This window comes from Varroa jacobsoni, unplaced genomic scaffold (genome assembly GCF_002532875.2).
Source record: "Varroa jacobsoni isolate VJ856 unplaced genomic scaffold, vjacob_1.0 scaffold_808, whole genome shotgun sequence".
Classification (NCBI taxonomy): domain Eukaryota; kingdom Metazoa; phylum Arthropoda; class Arachnida; order Mesostigmata; family Varroidae; genus Varroa; species Varroa jacobsoni.
This window is the reverse complement of record NW_019213710.1, coordinates 53,923-72,270: the sequence shown is the minus strand read 5'-3', so window position 1 is coordinate 72,270 and position 18,348 is coordinate 53,923. Positions and strand designations below refer to the sequence as shown.

The 18,348-nt window shown below is 37.9% G+C and overlaps 1 protein-coding gene across 5 annotated transcripts in view; it reads left to right on the top strand.

The window, feature by feature from the left end:
• Positions 1-16,684, top strand: part of LOC111263980 (serine protease ea) — a 30,402-nt gene extending 13,718 nt beyond the window's left edge. For 3 of the 5 annotated variants that reach the window (XM_022839531.2, XM_022839529.2, XM_022839527.2), the window contains 4 exons: positions 5,929-6,081; positions 6,310-6,431; positions 12,118-12,266; positions 15,867-16,684. In XM_022839531.2, the coding sequence (XP_022695266.1) occupies positions 5,929-6,081; positions 6,310-6,431; positions 12,118-12,266; positions 15,867-16,031 (589 nt within the window). In that variant the 3' untranslated portion in view covers positions 16,032-16,684. Of the gene's footprint in view, positions 1-5,928; positions 6,082-6,309; positions 6,432-9,212; positions 10,125-12,117; positions 12,267-15,866 lie in introns of those variants that run through there. The other 2 variants (XM_022839532.2, XM_022839530.2) reach the window with 2 other exon arrangements.
• Positions 16,685-18,348: the final 1,664 nt, after the last annotated feature.

Below are 18,348 nucleotides of genomic sequence, written 5' to 3'. Positions count from 1 at the left end.
CGGTCGAGACTTGAAGGAATTACTATCGCCATTTCCGTCAGATTAGGTTTAGCATCGCAAGTAATTATGAAAAACATAATAATAAATAGTAGGTTTTCGCTACCAATTGAATCTCAAGGTTGTGATATTAATTTTGTCTCAATTATTCTATAATAAGTATGCAACGAGTACCATTTACAATACAGTGGGTAGTCAGCAAGCTTCTGCAGGGCACCTGGGCGCCTGTCTAAAGCTGGGAAGGCAAATTCAAAGCGAAGGAAGCTGCAAGATCGAAAGGGAGAACCCGGTTTCTCACCGCTTCCTTCGATTAGCGAAAGTTGGGTATCATTAATTCATGCTAAATGGTTTTACTGTTACTGATAGGTGTTATTAAGATGTTTCAAAAGGGCTGCGTAATATTGTCCGCCAAAGTAGGCCTGAACTCTGAGAGAGCACGTCGTGGATTTTTTACCACGATTATTTATGAACCCACACGTCACTACTTTTTGCTGGGTTTTTGTTGCTCGATGCCTGTGTTACCTTGACTACCTTTTACATATACATCTAGACTTAGCCTTTTGAGATTTTTTTTTCCTAACAAAGGCATGAAAAGGAACCTTGATACGATTGGGGCAATCCAAGAAACAACTTTGTCCCACATATTGAACACTCTAGAATTCTTAAGGGCCCAGCTCCAGTTATGACGACCGAACTTTGTGCAGTCGGTAAAGAACTTTTGATACCTGCTTGAGTTAATTGTATAATGATATGCATATGGACAGCTGGTTTTAAAATAATAGCCAGCGCTAAAGTTAAAACAATATTCGTATTTGAAAAAGAAGCCCACTGTTTGTTATTACTAAAGGGCCGGCCAGAAGCGGGAAGGCAGAAAGGGACTTATTTGCCTTTGACAAAAAAATAGATACATGTATTATATCACCGAGTGATGGTAGCTTATATTCACAACCATTACAATAAATTTGATCAAATTTTTCTTAGTCGCCAGGTACGTACTTCGTGAAATGATAAAGGTCATTGCAAAAAGATCTTGTATCTTACTTGTGAAACGACGCATAAAGCTATACAAAGCTCTAAAACCTGTTGACTTAGAGGAGACCTATTTGGTCAGACGATTTGGAAAAGATTACAGGTAATATTGACAGTTGGCTTCAATGCAAATACACCCACGACCATCGCAATAGTACGCTTTAGAGGATTAACTTAGCTAACATCATTCGTAAGTTATCCGTAAAATTTCAAGCAAAAATGCCGTCAGTTATACAGGTCATGCGATGATGTTGGTAGAAGAGATGCCATGTTTGTCGAAAGTAGACCGGCCGATTAAGAGGGTCACAAGGTTTGCGCTATTGAAAACAAATTCTTTTGTCGTTTCGTCCTTCACACGGGAAAGATAAAAAAAACAAATAATGGCTGAAATGCGTATTCGTAAAGCGTGTCAAGTGCTTAAAGACGTGCAAAATTGTTCGCTGAACGAACGAGAGAGGTAGAAATCTGATTCCGGCATATTGCTAACGAGCCGGCAGAGTGGAATAGGATGCGTCATCAGATGTTTCTACTAGATCTGTGTCTCGCTTGTTCCAAAAGCTTCCTGCTTACTGCTTGGAAGCAGGGACGATACAAGTCGGCAGTTGTCGCTACTGGCGCTTCGCCAGTCCTTTCCTCAGCGCCTATTCTTCGTCGTGGTAGCTTTTTATGTCAACTAAATGATGACCTTCCTCTGAACAAGAGCATATTGTTGTGCCTCCAAAACTTAGAGTCAGGTTTCCTGCTGAACGCGCCAGATCTACTTTGAGAGCACGTTTCCGTTCACGAGCAAATTACAAAATGATCCCAGTGTATGCTCTAGCGGAACTACAACTGGGCTACAAATATGAAAAGAATCATTGTAGATTCGTAAAGCATATTTTAGACAATTCAATAGTTTTACCAGACATACTTTTATAAAACCAACTTGATGTTATAATGCCTTGTCTGTTTGTGGGTAATTTATTTTCTATGGCCACGCTATGCCCTAACTAAATGTCTTTCAATTAGATTTAGCAAAATATGTTTATTCGGCATTCACTAGGAAGTTACGAAAATTTAGTTATATTTGAATTTATGCTACACATCAAAAGTGCTTAGAAAGGCTAGGGGCTAAACTAGCCAATGCCCGTTATTTCAGTACAAAGGAATATAATTCAGATCTCTGAGCTTCGCAGGATTATGCGAGCTAACATTTGGTAGCATGAAAATGGTGTCCAGAGGTGTATTGGGGTTATTTTTTTTTTCTAATATCTGCGGGTGGAGTTATGTTATGCGACAAACTACCTCATATCGAATGGTTAGACATTTAACTCATCATTTATTTAACATGTTAATTTTCTGCAAATGTTCAATCCGTATAGTACGGGCCTGAGACGTTTCTATCTACTTATTTATAAATGAATCTATTTTAACTCAATGGTTCTGTGATAGTGATCGATCGTACCATTGCTCTTTTCGGGCTGAATTCGACTTACAGGTTTTCGAAAAATAAAAACGACCAAAGACAGGTTGTTCATGCTGTGGTAATTCGATTGCTTTAAATAAGGGGTCATTGAGAATAACTTTAATCAGATCAAAGTAACTAGTCTACTGAGCCTATTAGAGCTCGAAAACGATAAGTGATATTTTTTGTTCGGAAGTTAAATTGAAATGTCAAATGTCTTCTACGTCAACCTTGATATGCTGATTCCTGTGATAAAAATCTGCATTATCGGCATTTAAACCAAATGGCCCCCACGAAGATGTATTAAGCTAGAAAAAAAAGTGAAAGAATATTATTCAGCATCATCAACTATCCTAACAATGTAAATCTCTCTAGCCTTCGGGTGAGTGAATACGTATAGCATTATATTGTACTACGTCTATATTGTACGTAAAATACGTCGAACATTATACAATATTGAATGAATATGAAAAAATATAACCATCTTAACATACGTTTCTATGCTGATTATAGATGACAGCCAGAGACTACAAGATGCTGTGGCATCAAGACTCTGCCCTTTCACCGTTATAGATAGCCGTTTTAGTACGATTTAGAACGCCGTGTGCGTACTTTTAGTATGCATGTTCCATACAATGTATACATAAATGTGTCAAATGCAGAAAAATAGTTTTATTGCTCTATTCGAGTCATATAAAGTACAATTTCAAAAAAAGCCTCACTGAAATCGCTCTTAGGAATTTCTTAGAACCGGATATACTTCGTTGTAGCAAAAGATAAACAAGAATTGTGTGTCACACTGGGTACTGCGCTCTAAACGCAAAGAACCACAGAACAGTTCTCTATATACTGATGTCCAATGAGCGGATCGATAAATTTGAAGAACCTTTGAATCATAAAAAGTAAAACAACTGGGCGTTGATAAAATTTGGTTGGTAAAAAGAAAAAAAAAAAGCTTCTTGTTATTTGACGTTGAAACGCGCTCTGTCGAAGCTTCTCAATAGCTGTGTACTTAAGATAGCATTTGTATCGATATACCTAATGATGCTATCGATAGCTTGTTCAATAGAATCGGAACGGCAGCATACGCTATGCGATTTAGGTCTAATTTACAGTCAGTCTATTATTGTGCAGGTTGTTATTTACCATTTTAGGGGCAGGCTAGCTGTGGCGAGTATAAACTTTAATTATTTAATTTAATTAATTTGCCACTGCTGTTGAGATGGCTGTTGTTTATGTTTGACGTTATTTTCAACGCTGCTTCTTTTCTAGAAAGCGGCACAGACTGTTTCGCCTGTCGTGATGGTGTATATTGAAGTGCGTTTTTTTGGTAGAAATTTCCTCTCACATGTTTCTGTCCATCAGTTCTGACTTGGTTCGTGAATAACAACTCAGTTCGATGCCTTTTCACTTTTAGAAGTTAAAACTTAATAACTAAACGTTGATTTTTAATATTGCCTTGAAACTTATCATTTTCTGACAACATTCAGCCAATATCTAATCACAGATGGCCAAAGGTTTGATGTAACTGAGTTCCTTTCTTAAAAATATACAATATACAAGCTTTTGTTGAAAAGAAGTCCAGTTATGCCGACCGAATCGATTCTTAATCCTACTATGTTGGATGTGCTACTGTTCATCAATATACGTATGTAACAATCAATAGCCTAGTGCAGACCAAACAACAAAATCGTGTGTAACTATGAACGAAAAGGACATGTTGATGTTTTCATTTTCCACTCAGCACAATTGGCAGCATAAAAAATAATTACACCAATCGTTGAAACTACATGCTCTAGGGGCATCTAGAGTAAGCTCTTGATTCTACTGCGAGCATTTGTACGGAGCAGAAAACAGATACATCTTGGCGTAAGATCACCGTTGTATTAATCGGGCCAAAATGTGGGATTCCACTTGTGTGTGGGCATCAGCTAGGAAAAAGGCCAAAATAACATAGCAAGTTGCTCTCCTCTAACCAGTAGCCTCGGCAAATGTGACATTTATTCATTGACCAATAATAGCGTCGATTTAGCTTTATAGGCGAGTTCCATGTAGATAATGCTACGTATGACTTTCAATTGACTTTTTTGCCACGGCCTTTAGTATTGGCTTTTGTGTAAAAAAAAATCTTAACCTTGATAGTGAGGCAGGTGCCCTTGATGCAGGGTCCCTAGCTATTCAGGGCACCTGCTTATGAGTGTGAAAGTCCTAACACAAATTCCATGGGAAAAGTAAGGCCGTTACAGCGGTAAGTAGCGCTAGGCATTCGATTAGTGCGCCATAAATGCAGCACGGGTTGCAGGGTTGGAAGACAGGTTATTTGAGTAAAACAGCTGGAAATCGAATAGCCAGGCCGTTAGCCTATTAAAAAGTGACGGATGGCACTAGTGAAACATTGTGTCTAATAGAGTTTGTAAAGAGTAGATAAATGGATAATTAAGCAAGCAAAAATAGGTCTCTAAGTCATTATTATGTCATATATTAAGTCAAGTTATGGTGGCCACACAATATAAATGAGTTTTTAAAAACATTATAGGGTTCCCCGGCCAAGGATCTGGAAGATAGTATGAATGAAAGTCCGTTCTATATCGGTAGCCTACTACAAAGATAATTTTCCTATCTGTTTGCAATTTTATACCAATCTCAGACGAATCAAATAGTGTTTGGTTCACTTCAATTTGAGCGCAAATATAAATCAGTGCTATGCTGTGAACCAAATTGTCTTTTCAAGACTCACGTACTAAGAAAAATTGATAAGCTTTATTTTAGGGAACACTTGAGAAAAGTAATCAACATTGAATAGAAATTCAAAATCAAGTTTTTGGCACAGATCTTATTGAAAACTTCAATTTATGTATCAGTATATAATTTTTTCTTACGATAGGCTTTCTGGCCTTATATACCGACAATTTGTTAAGATCACAAAATATCGATTTATTTTTTCTATACATAAGACCTTCGATGCGGGTGTAATATTTGTTAACTATATGACAAATTGAAACGTTATTCAGTAATTACATTTGATTACTAGATCTCTCTGAAATCTCAGACAAGTCGGACCATCGGTACCACTAGAAGCCAGACAAAGCCATTTTATTACCATAACAACAAGGCCCGCTTTGTACTGCGGCTCCCGTTTGAAAAAATCTTATGTATTATGTAAAGACAATAAGCTATCGACTAGATTTGGAGTTCCTCTGGGCTCTTTTTCCGTAAGATTTGCTTTAACCATAAGTCTTTCGTCAAATTTGAATTCTACCCGCGAAGTACGCTCAATGTGCATACTAACTCAAAGTATTTCTTTTGATAATATCATACTATTAAAAAAATCATAATATTGATAATATTCTTATAAAAACGTATCACTAGTACCTTGTTACGAGTAATTTGGCTTTTGATTGTTGTGCTTTGTACCGCTGCAAGTACTTTCATTCTGTTGTTTTTTCGTTAATATGCAGGATTCCAGCGCATCGTTTCACAGTACGACTGGGTGAACATGACTATTTGGGCGTCGATGATGGAGCAAACCCAGTAAATATCGACGTCAGCCGCGTCTTTAGTCATCCACAATTCAACAACCGTACATACTTGAATGATATTGCCATCTTGAGGTACATTCGTCCATGTTTGCTACTGCTGACGCACTAAATACTTTACACGAGTGATAGGGCAGCAGGACAGCTTCTATAAAGTCGTGATTTTAAGTCACCTATCAGCAACAGTTAGTTAAGAAGCAATTATGTTACGCGACGCTATATGAGTCGAGCTCCGCATTACTACTCGTGTCAAGGAATGAGTGAACGTACCAACACTCTACCGTGTGCTCTATATTTTCACAGATTACAACGACCGACATTGTACGGACAAGGAATCGCTCCTATCTGTGTTCCTACGACGAAAGGCGACGATGCAGAGTACAGGGGTAGCGCTACGGTAGCTGGATGGGGCGAACTGTATTACGGTAAGTCGAACATAAACGTATGTGTAGCTGCTTTGGCTGAGATTTAAATTAAGGTTCTAAAACATGGACGATAGACGAACGTGCATCCCTCTATCTGAGTTGTATTTGGTTCATCGAATTTTCGTGCAGAGTCAAAATACAGTCGATCTAACTGGTCATTCCTGCTAAGAGGCGCACAAATGCCCGGTTCATAACCTATTGATGTGGTGTGTGTGCGCTCAATACGTTAAGCGCAAAATTCAAATCTGCTTCACCATTCTCACTTGCAATGCAGTGAATCGTCGAACCCCTTGTGAACAGATATATAGACTATTAAAAACTAGGCTCTTAAGTAGACTGACGTCATAGCACAGACTGAATATTTTTAAATAAAATTTCTTGACTTTATGCAACGCAACTTTGTGGGCTGTAAATGACTTATTGCCCTAAAGCTTTTTTAGCTACGTATTGAACTGCTACCAGATTGGTACGCAATTTAACAACATGAAAATTCCGCGTTTGCCAGCTCAGATAGAACATGCGAAAAGGCTAAATAAAAAGGCCAATTAGGCACACATATTGATTAAACAATAAAGGATTCGCTGGTGTATTGTTTTCCTAGGTTTTCCTGTAGACGAGCGATTACAAAATACAGGTGAAAAAGATGTAACCTGAAAAATGAAATGGAAAATTTGTAACTCACAGTAAATGTGTAGTTTATTTCGAACAAGACGTTTAGCCGTGGAATGGATACTTTTCGGATAAGCAAAATCCATAGGAATAATGTGTTCATGGGTAGCCCCCTGCCACTATGACACTGCCCAGAAAAAATTGCTTTCCTAATGAGTCCTTCATACGATCACTCAATCATTGCGAAAACGGTCAAAGCGAGCTCGACGTAATTGATACCGAAAATAGTTTCGTGAATCGGTGAAATTTCTCCTAATAAGTGACTTTAAAAAATGGCCGTATATTTTGAGCTTGTAGGCTCACTGTGGCTTAAAGAGCAGGCTAATATGATATGGCGTATGCGACTCTTAAACTTATCTGTTGGATGACGGCGATTAATTAACAATATCATGTATTACAAGCCCTATAACTGATGTGGAAGCTAATCAGTCAACGAGAGCAGGCAAAACTCTTAATACGAATGCTAAAAAACCTGGCTATATTCATACCCCCCTAAAATGTATTGAGTAAAATAGACTAAAAAAAATAGTTGCTTTTATATCAGGTCAGCATGGGATCCATTATCTGCCATAATTTACAAATAATTCTAAATTAGGCTGAAAAGTGCTCATCTAATTTACGCTTTTTCGAACCATTATTTATGCTAACCGGCAAAGAAACCTGTAGATGTCAGCTACCTTATCAGCTGAAACAGCAAGTTGGGGATGGATGATTATTGAATGAATGAATGGTAATGCCAGCATCTGGCTAAGTAGTACGCTTTAATGCACGAGACGAATAGGAGCGGGTTATTCGAAACACATTACGTTCCGCAGTTTTATTACAGACTCTCTATGACGCCGATGCACCTAATCAGCTAACATTGTAGATACATACATCAGTAGTGCGTTGGTAGGCATACAGGACCAGATGACTCGGTGGGGCTTTTACATAGAATATAAATATTCTTCTACACAGAATACGTACATGTACAAAGTATTTTATTCCAACAGTGGAGTCGAACACGATTCCTTGTTACTTATTGTTAATATTTTTTTTTTAATATTTGTCTTCGTTAACGGTAACGATGAATTAACGTTAACCTATTGGTTTGCGAGTCTCTACTTCTACATACAACAACCATAGAAGCAATGATATCAATATCAGGAATAAGTTAAAGTAGAAGGGGTGTAGATTGCCGATATTGGTCTTTCATCAATCAATGACGCGATACAAGTAACTGCTCTACGTTAAACACACCTCAAAACCAGCTTAAATGGGTAAACATTTAAGGTGGCGCAACTGACGTCGGCTTTTCATAAGAACACGAGAGCATTCCTGTCAGTAAGTGATATCAAAAAAAGATCAAGTAATTGGGTACAGTCATTACAGCCCTCTTACGATAAGGCCCGATTAAAAAACATTTCATGACTTCGAATTGTGAATTTCGACTCAAGGGGTGTTGTGAAACGAAGTGAAATACCGTTCGCTAAAACAACCTGGTGTTAGTACCCCTTGGAACGCACCTCGGAGTTTTTCGCTAATGTATTAACACAACTTGCCAATGTACTAATCATTGACAGCTACGTGAACCTGTTAAAAAATGGTATAAAACCATGGTGTGAGGCTCGTTTCGAGAAAGCGCTTAGGTAGAAAAAAAAGCATAGATAGAGCCCGGAAAATAACTTGACCTCAATTGGAGTTGCAAACGGACGCATCGGTACCCGACGAAATCTTCCTTCGCACTCGTCCGTTTGTTCGCATATCATTCCCAGAATTATCGGCACAATAGGCTAAAATCTCCTGTCCTTAAATTTGGCAGACCTTCTCAACTTAACGATTGATATTCCGCCACCGCGAATTCTACTTTATTTAGAATACGTTGCTGTAGTTCAGGAATTAGATAGCCATGTACCATGTACAAATTAAGGCTGTTTCTGCCGTGTAACGTCCTGGAAAAATAAGCGTGTCGAGCTCATCACGAATGTCGCTTTTTGTTATCTTTTGGGAATTTTTGTTAGAAACCGAAGTTAACGTGTCGATTAATGCTTTCCTAAAAAGTGTACTTCCAGCCAACAGCTGCGTTGTCCGTTGCGGCATTGTTGAGTCAGTAAAATCATTCACAATTTTCAGGGCTGTCGCTGACCAGCTACCGGAAGGCAATGCGTTTCCGGGCTGTCGACCAATCACGGGTTTACTAAGTACACGAAGAGGTCATCACGATGTAATGGAACGTAAATTAGTAACTCCTTTTTGTTGCACAGTGTATTGTACTCAGACACTATCGTATCGCGATGAAAAATATGACCCAGGACAAAATAATGGGTTAAAAATATGTCTCATTGTACTTCAGTGTTCGCCTGAGCTGCTTAGGAGGTCTCGTTTTAGCAACGTATGCGAGAAATGGTAATCAAATCTTTTGTTATTATTAGTAGGATCAACCATAAGCTTTTTGGCTGCATGCCACTTCGTCAGGCCTAGAAGACGCATATTTAAAAGGTTTGTCTGTATAGTGTTTTGGCCCTCCATTGCGAGGATAGCTCTGGCATTATCCAGAGTTTCGGAAAAAACCGCCTGCACAGATATACTTTGAGAAGATACCACCCAAAAACGAGGAAAAATCCATGCCGTTAGACTTGGCATCCTTCTCTAGATGGTTCTTGCTTAATGAGTTAGTGATTCATTTTAGCAATATTTCCGTCGACGCAATGACCACTAGGCCCCATATTAGAAAGGTGTCCTACATCTTGATGAAACGTTTTCAGCAACGAATCTATACATTTATAAATCACAAATTACAGACCGTCTTAAAGCTAAGTCCATTTGGCGACCAGTTCGTTCCGTGTTCTCACACCGACACCGTTCTTTGTGAGTCGCCTGAAAATATCAATGACATCCTTCAAAATAAATCAGGAACTCACTTGGAACGCATATCAACGTTTAGATAGTATAAGCAAACTTCTTTAGAAATGTGAAAGTTCTGCCCGTGTTAAATTAAGATCAATAAAGCTACGTTAAGTTCCTCTTCCTAAAACGGTTACCGGATTGAAAATTGTTTGCTGAGAAGAGATATGCTTATACAGATTGCACTATCACTGGCGTATTGTTAAAATAGCTGACTTCAAATTTATTAGAGATTAAAAACGTCGTTGTGTGCTATGTTTCTGCTGCTAGGGAATACATTATTTAGACTCAAAGTAGTTTGATAAGAAGCGATTTAAAGCCGAGCTCAGTTACGCCGCTTCCCTTTTTTCGTCAGATTCTAATAGCAGCTATCTATAAATTAGCAGCGGCACGCATAACATTATGTCTCTGTTCGCCGTGAATGGAGCCTTCGTGTAACGCGATTCAGGGAAGTTGGCAGTTATTGTTGCTGCTTACTTTTATCCAGAGGTACTTGAATATCCAATCATGTTTTTTAAATCGTATATAGAAGCTGTACGCGCGAATTTGTGCGCCTGCAGGAATCTTTACCGCATTGGATTTCCCTTTCGTTTCGTTCAAAAGCGTACCTCAGAAAAAGACTTTTTTTTTACCCAACGAAAATCACCGCACACGTATCGGTTTTGTATTCTCAGTACAGGGTTACGCTCAGATTTATAAAACGTTCAGTCATAACGATGTCTTGTATTACAAATACTAGTTATCCTATCCGGTCTGTCGGGAAGCTTAGGTGATCTGCGAAACCGGAAAGGTTAGTTGCTATCCGTCTCCGAAAGAATTCATTGTGCCTATTCTCTACCTAAACTTTTTAACCACATTTCATAAACATTCCTGTTTATTCTAATATTGGATTGTCGAAAAATACTGATCGTTCTTTTCTATAACTTTCTCTTTCTTCTGGGAAGGATTCTTTTCTATAATTTAAAATAACACAAATATGCCCCATTTTTAGCGATGACTTTCTGCCTTTTCTTTTCGGTAAAATCATGAAGATATAAAACTGTAATACTCGGGTGCTTTCTGAGCAAGAGATTGTGACAAGTGACTTTTGCATCATTTCCATTGAAATTAATATAGTATAAATCCAGGTCGATCGCTTTGCCAGGTGGCAACAACTCATAACGTACGGTTTTTTTCCAGTCCTACCAAAAACATGGCAACATATTGTTTGGCGTCAGTCTGACCATGAATCGTAAAGCACAGTTCTTTATTTATGCATCATTGTCGAATGTAGTCTACTTTTTATCACTCGTGATCATGGCTACAGAAACGGCCCGACTTCATTTTGTTTCTGTAGATTCCACAGATGGAGATATAATCGGATAAATTCAATTTATATGGAATCTAAGTAATGATGGACTTTTCTTATAGCTAGCTTGTCTCAAATAGTTGAAAACTATTTATCTATCGATTCGTAGCTTCTTGGCTAAATAATAGTTACTCACACAATAAATTTATCAGCTTTTTCTGCACCTGGCCCTCGCATCAACATTCATCAGTATTCTTTACATCAAAATTTTCAGAGAATCATCTTCAGGCCGCTTCCTTCGATAACGCATTTTGTTCAGGAATAGCACAATTTGTTCTAGAAGCCTGGGTCTATGTGCGTAATAAAACTGTAAAATATAACGAATTTTGAAGAAATTCTGCTCATCTATAAGGCAGTCCACGCTGAGTCTATATAAAAACATCCTACCAGTCGACAAGCTCATCGACTACTGCCAAATCTCGCCATTCAAATAACACTAGCAGCTGCCCGATCCGATTTATATAACTTGGCATATGAAACTTAAAAGCCATCTAAGCAAGCCAGAGGAACGATCAATAGGTTTTCGATGAAAAAAGATTTGCGAATTACAGTAATTGAGTACAGCTATCGATGAGCTGAAGACAGATAAATAGTTGTTTTTTATTGATATATACAGTTATGCTTGAACTAAATATGGACGTATTAAGGTCACCTAATTGCGGAGAGGTTGCAGTGTATAGGCGCGCCGTTAGCTAGATCAGTGAGAGAACGTTGAAGTTAAATTTAACTTCCGGGAGAAACAGAGGGTTCGAATGTCGTTAATAGTCATATGAAAACTGTTTCCAGATGGTCCAGCGAGTTCGATTCTGCAAGAGGTTACCGTTCCTATTCAAACGTTAGATACGTGCAAGGAAGCTTTTAAGCGGACCGTTATCAAATTTAACGAGAATTATCTTTGCGCCGGAAGTCTACAGGGAGATCGAGACACGTGTCGGGTGAGCCAAGACCAAATGCTTTGAAAATGTCCTCAGACATTAAAGAAACACTAGACAGTATTGGAAAAAAAATAGAAAATCCACGGTTTTTCATTTCTCAAACTATGATAATACTTGACTTTATTCATATCGATTTTATGACATTCACTTAACTAATTTGAAGCTTGCGCAATAAGCCCAAATAATGCAATGAGGCTTGAAGTTCGCTAGAACCTAAATGGGAAAAAGCTACTTAGCAAAATGCGGAGCTTTATCGCTTGGTAAGTTTCGCTAGCGTTAGCGTAATGCCCGAAATTGTTAAGGAAACTAGCATAGTTTTCGGTCTATCTACAATTTTTGCGATGATAACAAGCATGCCTTCTATCTATCCTTCTGGAATATGTTTTTGAGTGAAAAGGCTTTGTATTTCATAAAAACAATTAATCGCGGCCGTATCTTCTTGAAAACAATCAAGTATTATTACTTTAGGCCAGACAGATTAGCAAGCATATGGCCCCGAGTTTGAGAGGTTGTACAACAAACATAGGGATGCTATTCTATCTTCATTAAAAGTTTAACGCTATTACTGCTGTGAGACTGGACCAGCCATTTCTTTGGGTTTGTTTTTGATTTAGGAATTTCCTCCGAATACATACTTCTGTATCTTCATAGATCTCTTCTTTAATCGGTAATTACACACTCTGTTGTCGTATAGGGTATCTTTGCTCAGCACTTAAATCTCGTATCAACGGTCCAGCGTGACGTTCTTCGGAATATCTTTGGATTATTAAAATCCGCTCGCGCATTAAATCCTTTCAATGAATATAAAATTCATATTGTTTTAGAGTAATATACCCTTCTAGTCTGTGGTTTTACATAAATTAATGTCAGCATTTAGCATGAATCAAACTACATCTGATCTCTACCGCTGCTAGCCATATAGATATCCTAGAAACGACCATAGGTCGCTGCTAACCCAATCAATGGGGCGTAAAAACTACATGGTAAATCTTCCGAGTTATACACAGATATATATGTGACACTTTACTACCCTATATTCGTTGTATCGAAAACTAAAAGCCACTAAAATTTTCAGAAATAGCTAGCAGTAACTTGGTATCGATCCTGATTTTGCCGTTGCTATATGTCGATGATGTTGCATGACTTTCAGTTAACCATTGGCGAATCTCAATGTCTTCGGTCTTTAAGGAAGGTTGATCTTAAGTTCCGAAGTTATATATGCGAGACTTTGATAATGCAGCATGTGTGAAGTTTCGGCTGAATCAGCATGATGCCACCATGATTTTGTAGAACTCAGCCTATCATAGGCGAAATGATCTGATGATTTCTCTATATATCCCTCAATATTTTTTTTATTTAGATTGTTTCAGCCCATGCTTAAGGCAAACAGACTGACGAAGTATAAGTTAATATCCTTCCTATCCATCCATCTGTCGACCATCAGACCTGTAAACAATAATCTTTGGAGCCACCTCAGGTACTCTCATAGATTATAGCAACTTATTTAATTAGTTAAGGTTGAACCGCTCAATAAAATGAGACAAACGCTTTTAGCATTTAAACTTGTAAGTATAGTGTTGAATTGTTGTCAAGGTTTCAAAGAGGAGGTGAATCTTACTCTGTACTATAATACAGATCATTCGATATATGAATGAACAATACTAAACCATATGTACTAACAAAGCCTAGTTGCTTAGGCATAATATAATATACTAAATGAAGTTTTACCAACGAGGGGTTAGCGGTAAAATTTATTTTATACATTTTGAATACGTTGTTTTAAACACTTGGATTCAAACATGCGCACATGTATAGAACCACTGAAAAGCTCATTACTCAGCAGTATTAATAAAATGTAAAATTGAGGAAATTGAAATATAAGGGACCAGTAGAACACCAGTATACAAACAATAGTGCGAGGAAACCACAATATTGATTTGTTCATCATCATTTAGCTAATATATCTATTCGTACGTCCAATTATTTCGGCGTTGTGCTATTCATGTACATTTACAAAAAGATACGTTTTGACGTACAAACTATAATTTACACACGTTTAAAACACTTTTATACCTAGTGAGCATTATGTTTTGTTTGAAGCTGACTTCAATCTTCGCTAATTCATCAAAAGATCAATATCTTCGATTAATGGAAACAATATTACTAACGAAAATAAATAGATATTAAGGTACTCATTTCTTCGTTGGTTTCTCAAACGTGAGACTAAGCTATAAGAAGTTGGGCAACATGCTTTTGCAGCGCGTAGATATTGCATTGAAAGGCTAAAGAATACCGATTACGATGCACTGAGATTAACTGCCACACAAGGCTGTTAAAGGCTCTTTTTGAGCCTTAATTGAGACGCACACGAGGTGTAATCTACGTTCTGCTACTTTGTAATCCCCACTAGCACCTCACTCGAACATGTAAGCTACGTGCAATCCACTAAGTGTACATGCGCCAAATAGATGAAAATGGCCTTTCTTGTTTAAAAAATATTGTTAAATTATCTTAGGACTCCATGAATTTAAGCTTTGAAGGAACCATACATGGATTGCCATGGTGATCCAAAGGAGCAACTTTTGGCGTTATACCGCAAGCTTAGTAGCAGTTTCCTTGAGTGCTGAGCCATAATCCATTCGATTTTGCGTATTAACCGAGAGACAACAGTTATTCCGTCTAGACATAATCTATTTGTAACTCTCTAGTACTAAATAGCTTAATAGAGGTTATGTTTATATTGGTACACAGGGCGACCATGAAAAGTTTAGTAAAAACGCACTTATTTTGCACCGTGTGTTATATGTTAAGCATGGAACTAACAGTATCTGAGGGGTGAAAAGAAGGTACTAATAATAACAATGATAAAAACGTTTAATTTGGAACCAGTACGAAAGTAGCCTCGTAAAACTACTAGCATGAGACATTGCATTTCTCATAAGGTTCCAAGCGCTCTGCTTGCTAAGCTATTTTGCATATAAAGATAAATCGAAGTAAACAAAGGGAGTCTAAGTGATGAAAAAAGAGGAGTAGTGGTGGGATATGGAAAAGTGCACATGAGCCACAGAGGAGTCCAAAATTCCTATAAACCGACTATTAGAGGAAGGAGGTCCCGAAAAAAAGGACTCGTCGCGTCATTCTAATTATCATCTTATAGATAGAAACAATAGTTCAAAATTGGTTCTACCGTTGGTTTCCGAGATTCTTGAGCTCAGCGGTTCCATTGGGCCAAAGGGTAGGGGTGGCTTGTGTTAAAAAAAGCAATAGATCTGATTTCTTAAGTAAGCCATGTGCCTACTTACTTCTTTTTTTTATCACTTTGTATAGAAATATGATGAGTTTACGGCCGCTCAGACTTCAAATACAAACAAAAACAATAAAGCATTCATTCAAATAAATTGGTGATTAGGGACACGGTATTGTTTCAGCCCCTGATGACGGTGTCTATTCTGCCGATCTTACGCGAGTCTCAGTTAAGCATCCATTAGATAGATTTACAGAACAATCTGCTGTCGCAGACGAATTTGTTACTAGTGACTAGCCATAATAAAGAAAATCTCAGCATATTTACAACACATTTTTGCTGTTCTTTCATTGTAGGGTGACTCCGGCGGGCCGTTGATGATGCTCAACGATCAGCGTCGGTATGCTGTAATTGGCATAACCTCATTCGGACGTAGATGCGCTGAAAAAGGCTATCCAGGCTCATATACGCGCGTAGCTAAGTATCAGGACTGGATTCGGAGCGTCGTAGAACAGTCCTAGAAAATAGGGAGTCCGACTTGCAAGGAAACTTGGACTTTTTTGACTGGCGGCAGGGGAAATGAAAAGCTGAATTCTATGAGATATTTCAGGTATCGTTACGATTTCAGCATAGTAATAGTCTCAAGAGGTAAAAGGAATGAAGAGCGACTGAAGTTCTTAACTTAAACGGAAATGTAGTCCAAGAAACAATGAACCAAATGCAATCATGTTGCAATTAAGGCTCTTACTTAGATTAGCCTGTGCTAAGGTAAATATAGCATTTTATGAGCTGGGTTTTAACCGGCAAAAAGTTTAACTGTCTGCTAAGCAAAAATTGTTTATGTTAACCGAGTACTGTATCGGTCATTGCTTACTATCTGTGATGATTGTTATAAAAATAATAACAAAGTAATAATAAAATGTACCTATTAAAAGTAATTACAAGAAAAAATGCAAAATATTCCTTGACCAGTGTCATATGCATTTTCTTTAATTAAAAGGAATATATTATGATGTGGAAAATATACACGAGAAAATGAAACTTTGCAAAAAATTGCCAGACAATGAGAAATGTCCTTTTTCTTTGGCCCCATTGATGTTGAGTGCTGTTAGGTGTAGAGCCTAATACGGACAGAGATTGTATGTAAATAGCAATAAATATAAATTAAGTAATAGGCCTATTCTTGTTGATATACTTTTAAGAGAGAAACACGAGTAATGTACTGCTCAAATTGTTGTGTGGTCATAGAACGTAAGTAACCAGTAGCCGTAAAAAGTCCTATGGATCTTTAATAACTGTCTAAAGCTCAGTGTCCCGTTTGCATGACAGTTGGACTGTCTGGCACTTATAGAGAGCACAGACTACATCCAAATATATTCAGTTCGAAAGAACGTCCAGTGCTTAAAAAACATTCTTGCGCACTTTCTCTCACTTGCTATTTATTTCTTATATAGCATTCAAAAGCGCTTTTCCTATTCTATTACCATGCTAGTGGGTATAGTGTAGTGAATGCAATTTCAACCTGGAAAACCTCTTAAAGACTGATGTTTTATCTGAAGAAGAAGTGTGTTTCTAACATCTTCTTTATGGATGCATTTCGTCGAGGCCAAAGCGCTGCCAGAACGGTCCAGGCCATTTGGTTTGTGTCCAATAATAATGTTATCGTTATTGGAATTGGTTTGCCAACTGAACAATCTTTTGAAAACGGCGTTTGGGACCTTAGAGGATATTCCCTGCTCTGGTTTTATTTAAAGGCATTTTTGAAGGAAAACAGTGGAAGAAACGATTCGGAAATCGACCGAGAAAATAGAGTGTAGTAACCCGACTTTCATAGGCCACCTAAAGTTTCTAGGTGTTACAGGGAAACCTTGACGGGTGTACTTAATTCTCTGAATCCAACAAGGAGTTATACATTAACGCCTCCTCTCAATTAATCGCGTTACAAACGATTACAATAGTCGACTTTTGCACAGAATTGCAGAAGAAAGGTGATGTCTGTACGTTAACGTGAAGCAGAAATTGGAGCGGATGACTCCAGGAACTAAGCTAAAACTCAGTGTTCAATCAGATATTCATCTAAAAAGATTAAACTTTTCGTTTTGTGGGACTGCGAGGGTCAGACTTACTGGAAATTATTTTTCACGAACTAGGCAGTTGATCAGCATATTTATTTGGTCCAGTTGCATCGAGTCAGCCAGCTCTTCACATGATAAGATCAGACAAACGAGGCCAGGCCAGCCCCCGTTCGAAAACCTCATCGAGTTATACTATTAAATTTCGAATCGGAGTTTTTATTGCACTTTGCGTGTTCTTAGGACCTTGCATAGATAGATTCTCATAGAGGAAAGAAAAACGGTAAAAAATCATGCACGATGGCGAGAAACACACAATATAATAGCTTACTGTCATAGAGATAAAAAAATTTTAAGTTTTCTGTTCAGTAAGCAAGACATGGGAATTCTCTGTTTGACCAATTTATTTTATATGCCCCAAAACGCCCTCTGTCCTTCGGGAGCTGGTTGTCACTTTATTATGTGGTGAACGATATTCTTCTAGTTTTCCAAATTTCCAATTTCGGTTTTCAACTTAGATGATAAAAAAAACCATGAAGCCATCTTCGAAGCCTATCAAAAAGTTATCGTAGCAGCCCGGGATAATTTTGCCGTGTACAACAAGTGTTGTTTGGAGGTAATACGCTTAGTTCAAAGATAGGATTTTGGACCTAAAAAATGCACCGCGATCGTTCATCTGAGGCCGATAAGGGCTTCGGGTGCCAAACAACTCGTTAGTTGATCAAGAAGATGGGATGCGTCTAGAATTTATGGCATTTGAGTACAA